The sequence below is a fragment of the Nematolebias whitei genome, chromosome 21 (assembly GCF_014905685.2).
Source record: "Nematolebias whitei isolate Nwh7 chromosome 21, NemWhi1, whole genome shotgun sequence".
NCBI lineage: Eukaryota > Metazoa > Chordata > Actinopteri > Cyprinodontiformes > Rivulidae > Nematolebias > Nematolebias whitei.
The window spans coordinates 28,775,692-28,791,280 of record NC_056518.1 but is presented as its reverse complement, the minus strand read 5'-3'; the positions used below and the strand labels follow the sequence as shown (position 1 = coordinate 28,791,280).

At 43.8% G+C, this 15,589-nt stretch overlaps 1 protein-coding gene across 1 annotated transcript in view; it reads right to left on the bottom strand.

Annotated features, from left to right (window-relative positions):
• jade1 (jade family PHD finger 1) overlaps positions 1-14,125 on the bottom strand; it is a 15,338-nt gene extending 1,213 nt beyond the window's left edge. The window contains exons 1-11 of the mRNA XM_037695128.1: positions 14,037-14,125; positions 11,037-11,125; positions 9,298-9,365; positions 8,293-8,450; positions 7,989-8,173; positions 6,579-6,790; positions 6,045-6,212; positions 5,799-5,915; positions 4,383-4,898; positions 559-676; positions 75-478 (exon numbers count right to left, since the gene is read on the bottom strand). Coding sequence (XP_037551056.1) covers positions 75-478; positions 559-676; positions 4,383-4,898; positions 5,799-5,915; positions 6,045-6,212; positions 6,579-6,790; positions 7,989-8,173; positions 8,293-8,450; positions 9,298-9,365; positions 11,037-11,085 — 1,995 coding nt within the window. The 5' untranslated portion in view covers positions 11,086-11,125; positions 14,037-14,125. The remainder of the gene's footprint in view (positions 1-74; positions 479-558; positions 677-4,382; positions 4,899-5,798; positions 5,916-6,044; positions 6,213-6,578; positions 6,791-7,988; positions 8,174-8,292; positions 8,451-9,297; positions 9,366-11,036; positions 11,126-14,036) is intronic.
• Between the last annotated feature and the right edge of the window lie 1,464 nt (positions 14,126-15,589).

Below are 15,589 nucleotides of genomic sequence, written 5' to 3'. Positions count from 1 at the left end.
TCTTTCCTCCTCCCCCTCTCCTCCTGCTCGTCTTTCCTCCCCCCCCTCTCCTCCTGCTCGTCTCTCCGTCTCACCAGCTCCTCGTTCTCCCGTCCCGACGAGTCTCGTCTCGGGACTTTTGTGCTCTCAGGTTGGAGCAGCTTGAAGGTGGAAGCTCCCAGAACCATCTCTGTCTTCTGGAGCTTTGGGAGGAAGATCTGGAGCCTCATGTGAGACTTGTGGACTTTGACGTCGCCCGCGGGTCCTACAGGCTCCGGGGTTTGGGGACCCTTCAGGTCCTTCGTCTCCGGCGGCTTCTTGTCGGAGAGCGTAGAGTCCGGCGGGCTTTTTGCGTCGCTGCTTTTCTGTCTCTTCTGCTTCACTGACCCTCTTTTGGATTTTAGTCCAGAGTGGCTCAGTGTGGACCCGGACTCTGTGGCCGGTGAGGACAACCAGCCGAGGGAGAAGAGCTTCTCCAGGTCCTTCTCTGAGGGATCACCTGAAACAAAAGCCAGAGACGTGCAGCTTCAGTACCAAGTCAAACAAAGGTGTGTGGCGTCTTCCGACGTCTCAACTCACCATTGAGCAGCTCGTGGTCCAGCAGCCGGATCTGGTGCTGAAAGATCTGCTCGTGGATTTTACACAGAGACCGCTTCATCTTCTCCCTCCGGGTCACCATGTAGGTCAGGTTACGGACCTGAGGGGACACACGAGACACTGCTTTGTTTTTTTTTCTGTTAAGTCTTTCACGTTGCTGGACATCTCTGGTTTACGACATAAAACACACTCAAACTTTTTAGCGTATCTTTATGTGAACAAAAAACAACGAACGTGAAGTTTATGAGGTTCCTCCCATGTTCTGAGTCAGAAGTTTGACTTTGAGGGTGTCCAAAGACTTTGGACAACTGAAAGCCTGAAGCGTTTAAACTTATGCAGGTCTTCTCTAATCTAATCATACACAGCCTCTAAATCTGTTCTTCTGAGGGGTCGAGAAGGTCGAAACTCAGTGAAACTCCACAACTTCCTGTTAGTGACCACGACTGACTGACTGCAGCTGGTGGTTTCTCTTTTCCAGCAGTTAAAGGATTTGCTTGTCTGAAGGCCAAGGAACTTGGTGAAGATTTGCAGAGAGTTGTATTTAGATTCAACACCGTCACTTTAAATTAAATATAAGTTATATAGACATGTCTCCACGTTAGCATGGAAGAAGACCCAGAGTGTCCTCCTCAGATGGAAGGGAACTGGTTCAGGTGTTCAGGATCTAAGAGCTGCCATGAACTGGAACGTACAGTAAAGACCGGTTGACATCACCATAGACCAAGAGGACCGAGTTTCAAAAGACGCCTTAAGGGACTATGGAAGAGCCAAATGTCTCCTGGAGGAAAGTTTGACGTCAGAAGAGACAGAGCAGTTTGGACACAAAGACGAGAAGTCAAAGTGCCGTCAGGCATGGCGTTGGTATCACCATGCTGTGGTAATGAAGTGGATGGAATACAGTGTTTCCCCTAAATAACTTGCCATGGAGGGGTGCTCATATCCATGCATCATCTTCTCTGGGTCGGGGGGGCAGCAGCTGGAGCAGGGAGATCCAGACATCTCTTTCCACAGCCACCTCTTCCAGCTCTTCTGGGAGGACTCTAAGAAGTTCCCAGGCCAACTGAGAGACAGTCTCTCCAGCATGTCCCCGGGGTCTCCTCCCAGTCAGCCATGCCCGAAACACCTCCCTAGGGAGGTGCCCAGGGGGCATCCTTACAAGATGCCCGAACCATCTCAACTGCCTCCTCTTGATGTGGAGGAGCAGTGGTTCTACTCCGAGTCTCTCCCTGATAACTGAACTTCTCACCCTAAGGTGAGAAGTTCAAAATCACCTTATCTCTAAGGGAGAGTCCAACTACCCTGCAGAGGAAACTCATTTCAACCGCCTGTATCCATGATCTCATTCTTTTGGTCACTACCCTGAGCTTGTGACCATGCGACGTTGCAAAGGTGCGTCAACCAAGACAGCCCCACTACATCCAGAGCCTCAAGGAAATCAGGGTAAATCTCATCCCCTCCCAGAGCCCTGCTGCCTCAGAGCTTTTTAACTACCTCGGTGACTTCAGCCACAGTTATGGATGGATCAACCCCAAAGTCCCCCGACTCAGCTTCCTCCATGGAAGAAGTGCTGGTGAGATTGAGAAGGTCTGAGAAGTATTCCTTCCACCTCCCGACGACATCACTGGTTGAGGTCAACAGCACCCCACCTTCACTGAACACAGTGTTGGTAAAGAGCTGCTTTCCTCTCCTGAGCCGCCTGATGGTTTGCCAGAATCTCCTCAGAGCCGACTGAGGGTCTTTATCCAGGGCCTTATTGAACTCCTCCCACATCCGAACTTTTGCCTCAGCAACAGGCAAGGCTGCAGACCGCTTGGCCCTCCGGTACTCCTCAGCTGCCTCCTGAGTCCCACTGGCCAACAAGGCCCGACAGGACTCCTTCAGCTTGACAGCCTCTCTAACCCAAGATGTCCACCACTGAGTTCGTGGATGACCACCGCGAGAAGCACTGATGCGGCTACAGCTCAAGACAGCTACTTCAACAATTGAGGAGCAGAACATGGCCCACTAGGACTCAATGTCCCCCCACCTGAACTGGGATATGGTTAAAGCTCTCCTGGAGGTGTAAGTTGAAGATTTTTCTGATGGGTCTTCTGCCAGGCTTTCCCAGCAAACCCTCACTAAACGTTTGGGTCTACTGGGTCTGTCCGACATCTTACCCCACCATCTGATCTAACTCACTAATAGAGGGTGATCAGTTGACAGCTCAGCTCCTCTCTTCACCCGAGAGTCCAAAACAAACAACCGCAGATCAGATGACATGAGTCATGACTACAAAGTCAATCATCGATCTACGACCTATGGCGTCCTGGTGCCAAGTGCACTTATGGACACCCTTATGTTCAAACATGGTGTTTGCGATGGACAAACTGTGACTAGCGCAGAAGTCTAACAACAGAACATCGCTTGAGTTCAGGTCGGAGAGCGTTCCTCCCAGTCACACCCTTCCAGGTCACACTGTTGTTACCCACATGGGCATTGAAGTCCCCCAGCAGAATAAAGGAGTCCCCAGCTAGAGCACCTTCCAGCACCCCGGCTAAGAACTCCAAGAAGGCTGGATACTTTGAATTGTCGTTTGGCGCGTAGGCACAAACAATAGTCAGAGCCCGTCCCCACCCCAAGGAGCAAAGAAACCACCCTCTCATCTACTGGGGAAAACTCCAACACACAGGCACCAAGACAGAGGGCTAAGAGTAGACCCACACCAGCTCGGTGCCTCTCGACATGGGCAACTCCAGAGTGGAATAAGGTCCAGCCCCTCCCAAGGGGATCAGTACCAGAGCCCACGCTGTGCATCAAGGTGAGTCCAACTATATCTAGTCGGTACCTCTCAACCTCACGCACAAGCTCAGGCCCCTTCCCCACCAGAGAGGTCACATTCCATGTCCCAAGAACCAGCTTTGGTAAGCCAGGGTCAGAGAGCTAAGGTCCCCGCCTTCAGCCATGGCGTCGTGCACCTGACTCATATGGACCCTCCTGCAGGTGGTGGGCCCACAGGAAGGCAAACGGGCAGTTTTAGACTGCCTTTAGCTTTTTAGATAACATGCCTGTATTGCGTGCCGCTAGCTTAACGCTACGTCTGTGCCAACGAGGGTGGGGGTGTTTGCACATGCAGCTTGATTCGGTAAGTGGGGCGCTTGGTTCTGTTGATGGGGCTCCCTGCTTGTATAATGGTAGGAGAAACACTGGCATAAAAACAGGCCGAGAACTATGGCTGGCCCAAGGGTCTGTAACCTACGGCTCTGGACCCACAACCTGGAGCTAGCTAGGTGAAACTTTGACACAGATGGGTCCAACAGGACAATGATACTCAACATATCAGAACTGGTTTCTGATTGGACAAATCAGGTTCACATGAAGTTTCTGGATCGGCCTCCCCTAAGCCCCTGATGTCGACCCAATTGATGACTTGTGGACTCTGATCACAAGAACCCAATCGATTCTAATGAACCCGACCAATTCTGCCGAGAAGAGCGAGCGAGAAGCTCGTTGACCGAGACAACTGCTCGTGGTCGACCTCAAGCTTCACCTGGATTAGAGGTGACTGAAGCTGCAACACTTCTGAAAAACAATTATCATTCAGAGCCTTAGATATATATTATGTAGCACAGCTAAGGTGAACCTAAGTGTTTGTTGTTAAACTGGTTAATGGTTTAATCCCAGTTGTTCTAGATTCACGTCTCGTCACTTTTTAAAACTGTCTAAAACAAACACAGCCTCTGTTTGTTCTAGGATTTATTGTTTCTGGAGCACTCTCTGCCTCAGCTCCTCCCCGAGCTCCTCCGAACCTCCGTCTGGGAGAAACCTACCCTCTCCAGGTCCTGGCGGAGGTGGGTGAAGAGCTGCAGGCGTCGCAGGAGCACCTCCTGCTCGCGGCGCGCCAGGCTCTCCTCCTCGTCCTTTTTGGGCACGAGGAGCGGCTGGTTGAAGCTGGCTTTGCGTTTCAGTTTCCAGTACTGGTAAAGGAAGTCCACCACCTCCAGGGAGAGCTTCAGGTGTTTGGCCACCTCCTCCACCTCCACGAACTGGTAGAACTCCTCCTCCATCTCCTGGAGCTTCATCTTGCGGAGGTTGACTCTTTTCTCCTGCTGCTGGTTGCTGAGCTCCTCCTGCTCGCCGGCTGTCCACCGTTTCTTCTCTCTGGGACTTCCCCTCTCGGATCCTGGGTCTTTGCCACTGGGCTCGGTTCCTTCGATCCCGGAGTGTTTGGGGCAGAACGACTTGAACTTCACCTCGTCGTCCTCCGTGAGCACCGTGCTCATTTCCAGGCTGGCGTGGAGGCCGCACGTCACGTGGAAAGCAGTTCGGCAGTTTTTCGCAGAGCACTGGAGACGGAAACACACAAAAAGTTTAAAAATCCTAAACAAAATAAAAATAATTTAATCCCTCCATGGGTTTAGACCCACGGTACACGACTGTCAGAACAATTTAAATTTACGGAATCAGAGAGAAATTAGCATAAAAGAGCTAACGACTAGTTAGAAATCGATGTCAGAGAGGATTTCAAACGACTAACTACTACAATGATCACGACAGCTCAGACAATTGAGTTATTTTGAAATTTGACTTCTACATTATCAGATTGTTTAACAGCAAAACGTGTTAAAAAACCGACAGTTTAAACAAAACTAACCTTAAAGTGACAGCAAGGGAACGAAAACACACAACAGGTTCCATTGTGTTGGTATTTATAGAACAAAACCAAAATGGAAACAAATTAAGTTAATCTGGAGCGTTCAGGTGTATGCTAATACAACGCCAAGATGGAAAGACATCAGCAATGACCTCAGAGAAGCAGCTACTGCTGCCCTTCAATCTGGGGAGGGTCAAAGGTCATCTGGAATCCATAGTTCTACAGAGATATATTATTCACAAGTAAAAAACATTTAAGGCGGCTGACAATCTTACAGGAGATTCACCCTGAAGGTCAGACCGTGCAGTGCTCAAAAGAAATGAGCACCTCAGACTCTACAGGCCTCAGTTAGCAGGTTAAAGGTCATGAACTCTCTCCTCTAAAAACAACATGGCAGCTCGACTTAGGTTTGGAAAGTTTCATCTGTAAGGACCACAAGACTTCTGGACCAGAACCAGACCAGAGGGCAGATGTTTACCCAGAATGCACTGCAGCAAACAACATATCAGTGCCATTTTGTCCACTTGAGGTCAAACTGCACACCTGCCGAACATAAAGGAGAGCCTTTATTGTGTGTGTGCAGTAGCCAAACCTGGATGCAGGCTCCTGTCTTCTCTTTGCACAGGCAGCAGATCAGGGCCCACCTGTTGCTGGGGATGTGGGACACGTTGGTGATGGGCTCCATTTTCTCTGGATTCCCGATGCTCACCTGGACGGCAAGTTTGAGACACGACAGGTGGCGTTAGTCACATGTGAACATTGTTTGGCCAACAAGTTACAAAACTTGAAGGTGAAGGTGATTGAGCAGAAAGTCCAAACAAGCTGGACCGGTCAGTACCTCTGGGATCCACAAGGCGCAGCTGACGTGGACCCACTTGGTCCCGCTTCGGGTCGGCTTCATGGCTCCGCCCTTCTTCGGACACAGCTGGCACTTTGGGAGGATGCCGAGCGCACAGATCCGGCACAGCCAGCTGCCTTTTGGGACTTTCTGGATGCCGTAACAGGCCTGATACAAGATAAAATATAAATGTTCAAATTTCAGTTTATACCTAAAATAAAATTTTAAAAAATTAAAAAAACACCAACTTTTAGTACAAACAGAAATCAAAACCAATCTGGTATTTTGTTTTATTGTTTCCATCACTTGTTTGCATACTTTTAATTTTTAAAAATCTTTTTTGCTACCTTTAGTTTATATTCATTTAAATCTATTAGCTATCCTTTAAATACTTCTGTGTTTTAGTTTATGTTTTGGTATTTAGGCAATAATTGTGCTCCCTTTAGTTTTTTGTTGCTCATTCTAGCTACCAATTAGCTCCTTTTAGCTTTTAGCTGGTGGCCTGCTTCCCTTTCTCAGGTCTAGCGTTCTGACCTGATGGACGCAGATGTTGCACTTGTCGCAGAACACCATCTCATTGTTGTCCTCGCCATCCGGGGACAGACAAACGTCACACACCACGTCCTCGTCGTACTCGATTCCAAGCCCCTCCTCAGTCTCCACCGTGTGTGCCATGTTGTCGTGGCAACGGCGCTCGAACTCCTCCATCACCCGCTCCATGGTGAGTTCGTCCAGCGGCGGCATGGCTGCGGACGAGGAGAGACAGGAAGTGATTTATCATTAATAAGTTTTTAAGAGTTTGGACTAGTTAAGTTACTAAAAAGTTTTAGCTACAAGAAGGCAAAGACAATTTTTTATTTGTATTTATTCTTTATATTTAATTTTTTTAATCATTTATTTTTACAAGCCAGGTCCTAAACAAACACAAAAGACTTCTTCAGTTCAAACAAGACAATCAAGAAACCAGCTGAACAATGTTGAAGAAGCGAAAATATAATTATTAAAGCCAAACTAGAACAGAAGTTAAACGTGGCTTAAGGCTAACCAAAAAGTATAAGTGGCACAAATAATATGCTAGATAATAGCTAAAAGCTGCAAAAACATAGCTAAGAGTAGTGAACTGCTAGCTAGAAAAGCAGCAAAAATGTATAGAAGCTAAAAGTAGCAATAGGCTAACTAAAAGCTTTTAGTATAAACTACCGTATATTATCAAACAGCCACAAATATAACATGGCTTGTTGAGAGTATAAAAAAGCTAGCTAATAGCTAACATCAGCAAAAGGTTAGCTAAATTTAAAGTATCAAAAGGCCTGAACTTGTAATGGGCTAAAAACTAACAGTAGCCAAAAGCTATCTAGAAATGTAAAGCAGTAAAAGATTCAAGTTTTAAATAGACTAGCTAAAATCTAATGTTATTTTTCGTCTCGCTTGAAATATTAGTTAGCTGGAAGTTAAAAGCAACAACAAGCCTCCTAAAAGTATCAAAAGGCCAGATTAAAGCTAGAAATGGCAGCTCAGAAGCTAAAAGTTTAAAGTAGCAAACGGATAGTTAAAAGCTAAAAGTTTCAAAGAGCTAGCCAAAAGCTAGAAGTATTAAAAAGTCAGATAAAAACTAACAGTAGCAGAACAGTAGCTATAAGTGCTGAAATGCTAGCTAGAAGCTAAAAGTGTCAAAGGCTAGCTATAGGCTAGAAGCAGCAAAGGGCTAGCTAAAAGAAAAGACAAAAAGAGAACCAGTTTGTTGAAGCAGATTTTAAAAAATGTTTGTGAAGGATCTGAGGAGATTTTTATGTATTTGGTGGGAAAATGTTTGTGAATAAAGTAAAATGTTTTTAAAAGAATACAACAAGAAGTCGCAGCAGCCACCTGCTGAACGAGCCGAACGTTTTGACGAATAAAACAACGTTCAGGCTCATCAGCCGGCGTGTGCGATCAGTAACTCACCCATCTCTGCAAACTCCTCGTTGATGATCTGCAGCCACGCCACGTCTTCTTCGTTCAGGTCGTAGCGACACATCCCTTCTGCCAGGGTCCGGATGTCCACGTAGCCAAGCGCCTCGGTCCCGGAGGTCCGGATCAACTTCTTTGGCCTGATGAACATGACCTCCTTTCCTTTCTCTGCCAGCACCCTGGCCGGCAGACAGACGTGTACAAACAAGGGTTCCACTTTAATATTCTGACCCGGCTCGGATTAAATAAAAAAGTTCTAGCTTCTGCTGAGAGACACCAGCTGTGGTTTTTGTCCCACCTGGCAACCAGCTCTGGAATAGACTGGGGGCTGACTGGGACTTGGACACCTTTCTCCCACTCCTGCCTCCACGGGTCTGCCAGAACATAGTAGTCTTCGGGATTCAGCTGATACGAGTCGTGCACCTTCATGGCCGTGATCAGGTCGGTCCTGAAAACCTGCCACGCACGGGAGGAGAGTTCAGGACTTCAATTTGTTTACAAAACAAACAAATGACAAAACAGTTTGTGGTTGTCAGAAAAGGTGAATTCAAGTTTCACCTGAGATCATGCTGCATTCAATGTACATCAGAAGTGGGAACTTTTAGTTTCGCTACTCCCATTTGTTAATATCAACAGAAAATGAATATTTTCTTAACTAAAGAAGGGAAAAAGACAAACATGTTCCTGCAGTGCACGTGAAGGGTTCCCTAATCTCTGGACCCAAATGAAGTCTTACCTGGACCCAGATCAGTTTTTAAATTTCAGTAATCTGTTTGAGCGGCTCAGCTTTTCTAACATTTACAGTAATTTATTTATTCGGGTAGCGCAGGATTTTTTTTTTTTTTTTTAGATTTTATGGGAATTTGTGTAATAAATCAAATGTTTTGAGCCTTGACTCAAATTTAACCACTTATTTCTGGTCCATCTTTTTGAGTCCAACAACTTCCTGTAAACGTACGGATTAGACTAAACGATGGAAAGTGAAAAGCAAGTGTAGATTTTGTAAAAAGTGAATGTGTTTAATCATATCAACGAGACTGAGTTTGTAAAACCAGTCTTAAAAGAAGCATTTTGTGTTTTATAGGTTTTGTGAAATGGTTGGCGAATGATGTGAGTTTTCAAAAGCGCATATTTAATATTTTCTTGGCTCCGAATGTTTTTTGATGCCCCAAACCTAGAACTATGTCCATTTTCTTTGCAGAACCTTAAACGTATTTAGAGTGAGGATGGTCAAAAACAAACCAGCTAACTTTCTCTGGTGAGGAGTGCGCACGGTGACGAGCAGGGACCAAGTCAGACGTACCTCTGAGGGTTTCTGTCCAGTCCCTCTCCGGTGACCCGACGAATGCTGGGACCAGCAGGTGGAGTTACCTGAGAAACGTCACAAACATGTCAGCAGCTGCGCACAAAACGCCGAACAATCAGGAGGGAAAAAAACTCAGCGAGTCAAAAAAATAACAATAAATCCAAATGACTTAGTCTTGATGTTTATTCTGTTACAAACCTCTGACAGGATGGACATAAACAGTCCATCTTCATGTAGGCGGTTCTGTGTAAAATAAATAAATGCATCAATCGTTTCTAACAATGTGGTAAACCCAGCGTTCTAAACGCAGCAGCTCCAGTGGAACGGTCCAGCCTGATGCTACTCGTGAATCTAGTCAGCAAATGCAAAAACAGGATTTTTACAATCGGTTTGTTTTGGGTGTTTGACGCAACAAATTTTGCATTGCCTGGATCAGAGGATTTTCTGACTTTTATTTTATTTATTTTGTGTGTGTTCAGCTGGTGGGGCTCATTGGTGGAACCAGTTTCAGGTCTTGATTGGGCTCAATCAGGACTCCAGCTGAGCTTTGGGGTCATTGTCCTGCAGAAAGGCGAACCTTTGGGCCGGCTGCAGTTTTTTATTGCAGATACCTCTGTACTTGCACTGTTCAGTTCCCTCAACCCTGACAAAACTTGCAGTCCCTGCAGCTGAAAACACCCCCCACAGCATAGTGTTACCACCGCCATGCTTCATTGTGGACATGGTAAGGGCAGGTCTTGAGCGGCACCTGGTTTCCTCCAGATGAAGGCTTTAAACTGACACCATGACATCAGACCAGAGGATCCTGTTCCTCAGTCTGGATCCTTCAAGCAGCCTTCAAGTGTTTTGCTCTGAAAAGAGGCGTCCATCGACTTTGATGGGGCCTAAAGATAGTTTCCTTAGTGAACTTAGTTAGTAGCATCTGCACCCAGGAGCTCTAAAGCTCAGTCAGCAGGACCGTCAGGCGAACCCTTTCAGAAGAGTCCCAGTCGAGCCAACCTTCTTTATTTGACAAGCACAGAGGCTGATAAGCTCTGTGGAACCTCTGAAATAAAATATCTTCTATAGAGAGATGAGCATCTTTTTAAACCAGGACGAGTCAGTTTAATTCACTACAGGTGGAGTCTAATCGAGGTGTAGAAACGTCTCTCGGCAGAGATCAATAGAAATGAGGGGCGCCTGAGCTAAAGTTTTGTTTGAAATGTAAGACTTGAGTTTTTTTCTTCTTAATAAATTTATACAATTGTATGAAATTCTGTTTGAACGAGCGTAGCACCAGGATGAAGCATAACGTGAAGGGGATCTGAATACTTCCTGAAGTCACTGCATATAGAAAGATAAAAAAAGGTGAATTTATGGACTGTTATCTACCTGACCTTCCAGGACGTCTTTAAAGGTCCAAATATGCCTCTTGTTCCTACTCTGTCTCACAGCGCTCACACTGAAGCTCGACTTTCCCTTAATCTGAGTCCAATCACTGCCTTTCTTCCTCTCTGTCTGTCTCAGTCCTGAACATCAAATATGCGAGCAATGCAACAAAGTAAAGCAAAAACATTTCATAAGAAGGACCTCACAGTCATAAAATGCAATTTAAAATTAAAAAAATAAAACACTACATAACAAATTGTTAATTTGATCAACTTATGTTGTTGCCCTGCACTTTCAGGGCAGGAAAAGAGTGAAAGTTGTTCCAACCAGGTTCAAATCTGTTGATCAGGAGACAAAATTTTGCTTACTTCCATTGTCTGAGTCATCACTGCTGCTCGGGTGCCGGATTCTCTTCATTGTGTTTTGTCTGTGAGGCGGGAGCACTTCACAGAAAAAAATGAGAAAAAGAAAAGGACAGGACGTTAATTTACAAGGACAGAAGTCTGAAAAAATATTGAGATTAGCAGTAAATTTTTTTTTAAAAGAACTCAGGAATCTGACCAGAACTAGACATTAGGACATTTTTTAGACACACACCTTGTTGTTGTTAAAACACCATGTAGAATTTAACTGAGCAGATATTTACAATAAATTACAAACACCTGAAACTGACTCTCAGAGATTTTTTTTTTTTTATAAAGTTAAACAGACAAACATCTTTGTTATAATCTGGTCTGGTGGGTGGTATAAATATTTGTCTTTTAGTGTTATTATAGTTTAATTATAAGCACTAGAGCAGCAGACGCAGCCTTTTCTCTCACCACGAGACACACAAACAGGCTGAGCGTGCTCCCCCAGCGCACCGTCTCCTCTGAAGACCAGAAGTTTGGTCACGCTCGCAGGTTGCACATCTGTAAGACGATGACGACGATCAGAACACATTAACGTTTTGGTTTTTAAGATAAGATATTGTACTATTTATCACAAAGTATCCTCTGCAGCAGGTAGGTAAATAGAACAAGTACACAAATAGAAAATACAAGTCAACCTACAAACACATCTGTGTCAACAAATCAAGAATCCACCATTTGTCCACTAATGATGTCCACAACAACTACAGATTACATTATTTACTTTTACTGTAAACCTTTAGACATTTAAATTGCCCACAAATACACGCACGCACACAAAAATCAATATTTTATCTAATAAACAGATTTTCTACCTAATAAATAATTGTTTATGGCTGAATCAATTAATAAACATACCTGAACTTTAACAACAAAATGTTTATCTTTTATTCCGAGCATGTTGCTGATGACGTTTTGTTTTAAAGCTCGTTTTTGCACGACTGTAACTTTGAGATAATTTGAGCTATACAGTTTAATGAGTCCAGGCAGCTCTTGTCAAACGCTGGACATTTGGGTGTCCCACCCCTCCTCATGCAGGACGGGGGTCAATAAAGTTCTATCTTGTCTTAAATCCAGGACTATCCCACCCAAATCAGGATGGCTGAAAACAAGTTTTGAGCTTTTAGGGGGTTAACCCAATTCAAGATGGCCACCACAGCTATCAACACAAGCAAAGACAAAAACAGTTTGACCTCAGCTAGTTTTACAAATAATGGGCTAAAATCTGATGCAATAGTAGCTAGAAGAGTCATCCACAACACATACGCTGAGCTCTGATGATATTTATTTCATCAAGGATAACTGCTGCAAAAGATGTTTAGTTATTTTTATTAAATATCAATGTTTTTGAGAAAATATAAGTTTTGTGTACAAGCTCTAAAATCTTTTAACTGGAGCTTTACAAATTACTGACACAAAAGTGCAAATCTGACCAAATTAATATATATATATTATTTACTTCCTAATTGTGCATTATCCTTATAATTACAAACTGTATACATAATTTATATCACAGGAAAAACATTGGTTTATGTTCTGGGTGTCTTAATTTCAATGTCCAGAAGTTGTCAACGTCAATAAAAAAACTTTAAATTTCATATATATATATATAATTTATCCAAATTAAAAGGGCGGCATAAATAAATGCTTACAACAACAAAAAGATTAATAAACTGAACATAAAATGTTAGTAGCAGATATTTAAATCCTGCATAATAACTTTACAGGACTATCTCTTGTTAAATTCAATTATGATTTGGAAAAAAAACAACTTGTAAACAAACAAGCAAGCGCTACTGGTTCTACAAACTAGTTCAGCCCCTCATTTTACAGATTACTGGCATGTTTTTACTGAATTTAGGTTGTTTTTACATGAAAACATGAAACGCCATAATTTCGCCATTGTATGGAAACATACAGTGATGACAATGTGATAACATTATTATAATGTTGCACAAATTTACGTTTCCATGGTGATCGCGCAGCATCATTAACTAGTTGCCATAAACATAACGGTGCACTTAACAAGTTAGGAAGTCGGGTAACTCGGGAACTCACAACTCAAGACAGGTGCTTGAATAAAATAAGTAAACAAACAAACAAAAAACTCCCAACTTAGGATAGGCTAACACTTCGCTTATGCTAAGCTAAACCTTAGCTTAGCATACGCTAGCAGCTAGTTAGAGTGACGCCCCAAGCACGAATAAATAGCCGCTATTTTTGACAAATAACTACGTGCTTTGCGAGGTTGGATAATGCTCAAACATGGCCTGGAAAAGTAATGCTGGATTTAAAGGAAATTATCGTAACTTTTAACAACCGTAATCAATGTTCAGCGTTTTCTTCCAGTACTTTCGAATAGCTAGCTAATAGCTAACGCCCCACTGTTATGTAACCTGTAGGCCCACCCACACCCGGCGCCAAAAAATTAAACATGTTTATCAAAGAAATACTCCATTTTACTAAATATAAGCCTCAACAAAACGGTTCGCATCATAATCGAGCACGCCAGTATAAAAAATGTGACACTTTTAGCTAGCTATTTGCTTGCTGGCATTAGCGTTAGCCGCCGATGCTAGCATGGCTTCCACGGTGCACCCCATTAAAAACCGGTCAGCTTGCAAACTAACGGTCAAAGGTTAGGGGTCAAGTATCACTGCAAACAAACTGCGCAGAGGTCGACGTAAACACACGAATGAGAAGTGAGAAATAATATGGGAGCGTTCACTTGTTACCTGTGCGGCTAACTAGCAGCGCGCAGGATGGCATGTTTACCAGGCGGTGCGCTGGCTCAGGTTAATCTTTGGCGCCATTTTAAATGACGACGTCGCGTTCTCCTAGCGGGACTGCTCGTGCTACCATAACAGCTACCCGAAGTCGTCCAAATGCTTCGCTAGAGCGACTCGTTACAAATGCAACATTGGTCAAACAGGTCGAAATAAGTTGTGCGGTACGTACAGAGTCCGGAGCCGGCGCTGGAGTTTGATGCGAGGCGCAGTTTGTTTTTCCCCTCTCTTTCTCTCTCTCTCTTTGCAGTGACTTCCGCTTGACCCGCATTCCACATACACAAACACGGCGCGAGACTGGCCCGGTGAGGAGGGGACCGAGCCTGGACTGCAGCTGCGCTCTTCCCCCGTTTGGTGGCAGCACGATCCTCCAGAACCAGTTTCGGGCAGCACGTTGCCGGGAAGCCGGTTTAAACGGCAACAAACAACAAGCATTCCTGGAATTCCTTAAAGAGATTCATACCGCCCGGCCGCCAGTGGCGTCTTTAGCCTCTTTTGGGGGGTGCTCAAACCCCTAAATTTTAACCCAGCATCCATGTTTTTTTTTGGGTTGTTTTTATTATGATTCAATGCAACAAAATAAACAAATTTAAAGGTGACAGGTCATTGTGGTTTATTTACAACATAATGATTTTAATTGCTGGATGTTCAGCCCCTGAGCTGCGGCTTTCAGTAACTGTGCCCCCCTGAGCAGTTGAGTAGTCCAGCTTCCCTTAACAAAAAGTAGTACATTTGAAGTTCATTTTTGCAAGTATACTTTTAAGTATAAGTATATCAAGTATACTACACACCATACTTGTAGTGTACTAGAAAGTATACTGATTTAATACTTGTTTGGACTAAATTGGGACATTTTTTTTACTATTTTTAAGTATATTAAATAAAGTTTATAAAAAGTAAACTTCAAGTACACTTCCTCAATTTTAGTGTAAAATAAATATACGTGTAGTACACTTAAATAAGCTACTTTTTGCTAAGGGTTTAGCGGGTGGAATACAGTTTATTCCATTTCCAAAAGATAAACTGAGTGGAAAAATATAAGCAATAGATAAATCCCTGCGGTCGACCTCATAAGTAGCTGAATACAACAGTGATAAACAGGAAGTACCGCATGTTCATCTGTACAAAAGTAACTGAAAGTAAATCCTCCATGATTTTTGTCATATTTACATTGTCTTCTTAATGGTTAAATTAAAGGTTAATGCTTAAAGCTAGTTGTGCTTTGTTTTGTGTGTTTTGTATGTATTTTTGTGACTTCTGGTTGCATACATTTAGTCTTTATTTGTTATGATCAGTTAACACTAAACTGATTTTGTACAAAAGGTTTATTAGGTTGTGTAATGTAAAGCAGAGCGCTACGTCTGTAGCATCTTAGCTAGCGCATCTGTATTGCACGCCGTTAGCTTAGCGCTACTTGTTGCTGTGCCGAGCTCTTTATAACAGTTATTGAATCAAATGTTTACTTATGTAGGTAAATGCAGATGTTTAACAACCTGTTAAAATACACCAGAATGCAGCAAATGACGTCAATTCAAAATTTTCGTGTCCCTGCCACATTATGAATGCTTCTGACGCCAATGGCCACAAATTTGTTCAAACCAAGAGCTATCGTCAGCACTGGGGGCTAAGCACCCCTAAAGGTCAGATTCTAGAATCGCCCCTGTCGCCCACTATCTTTATTCCATGGTGTGTGTGTGTTGGGGATGACTCTCAGCTACTGCCACA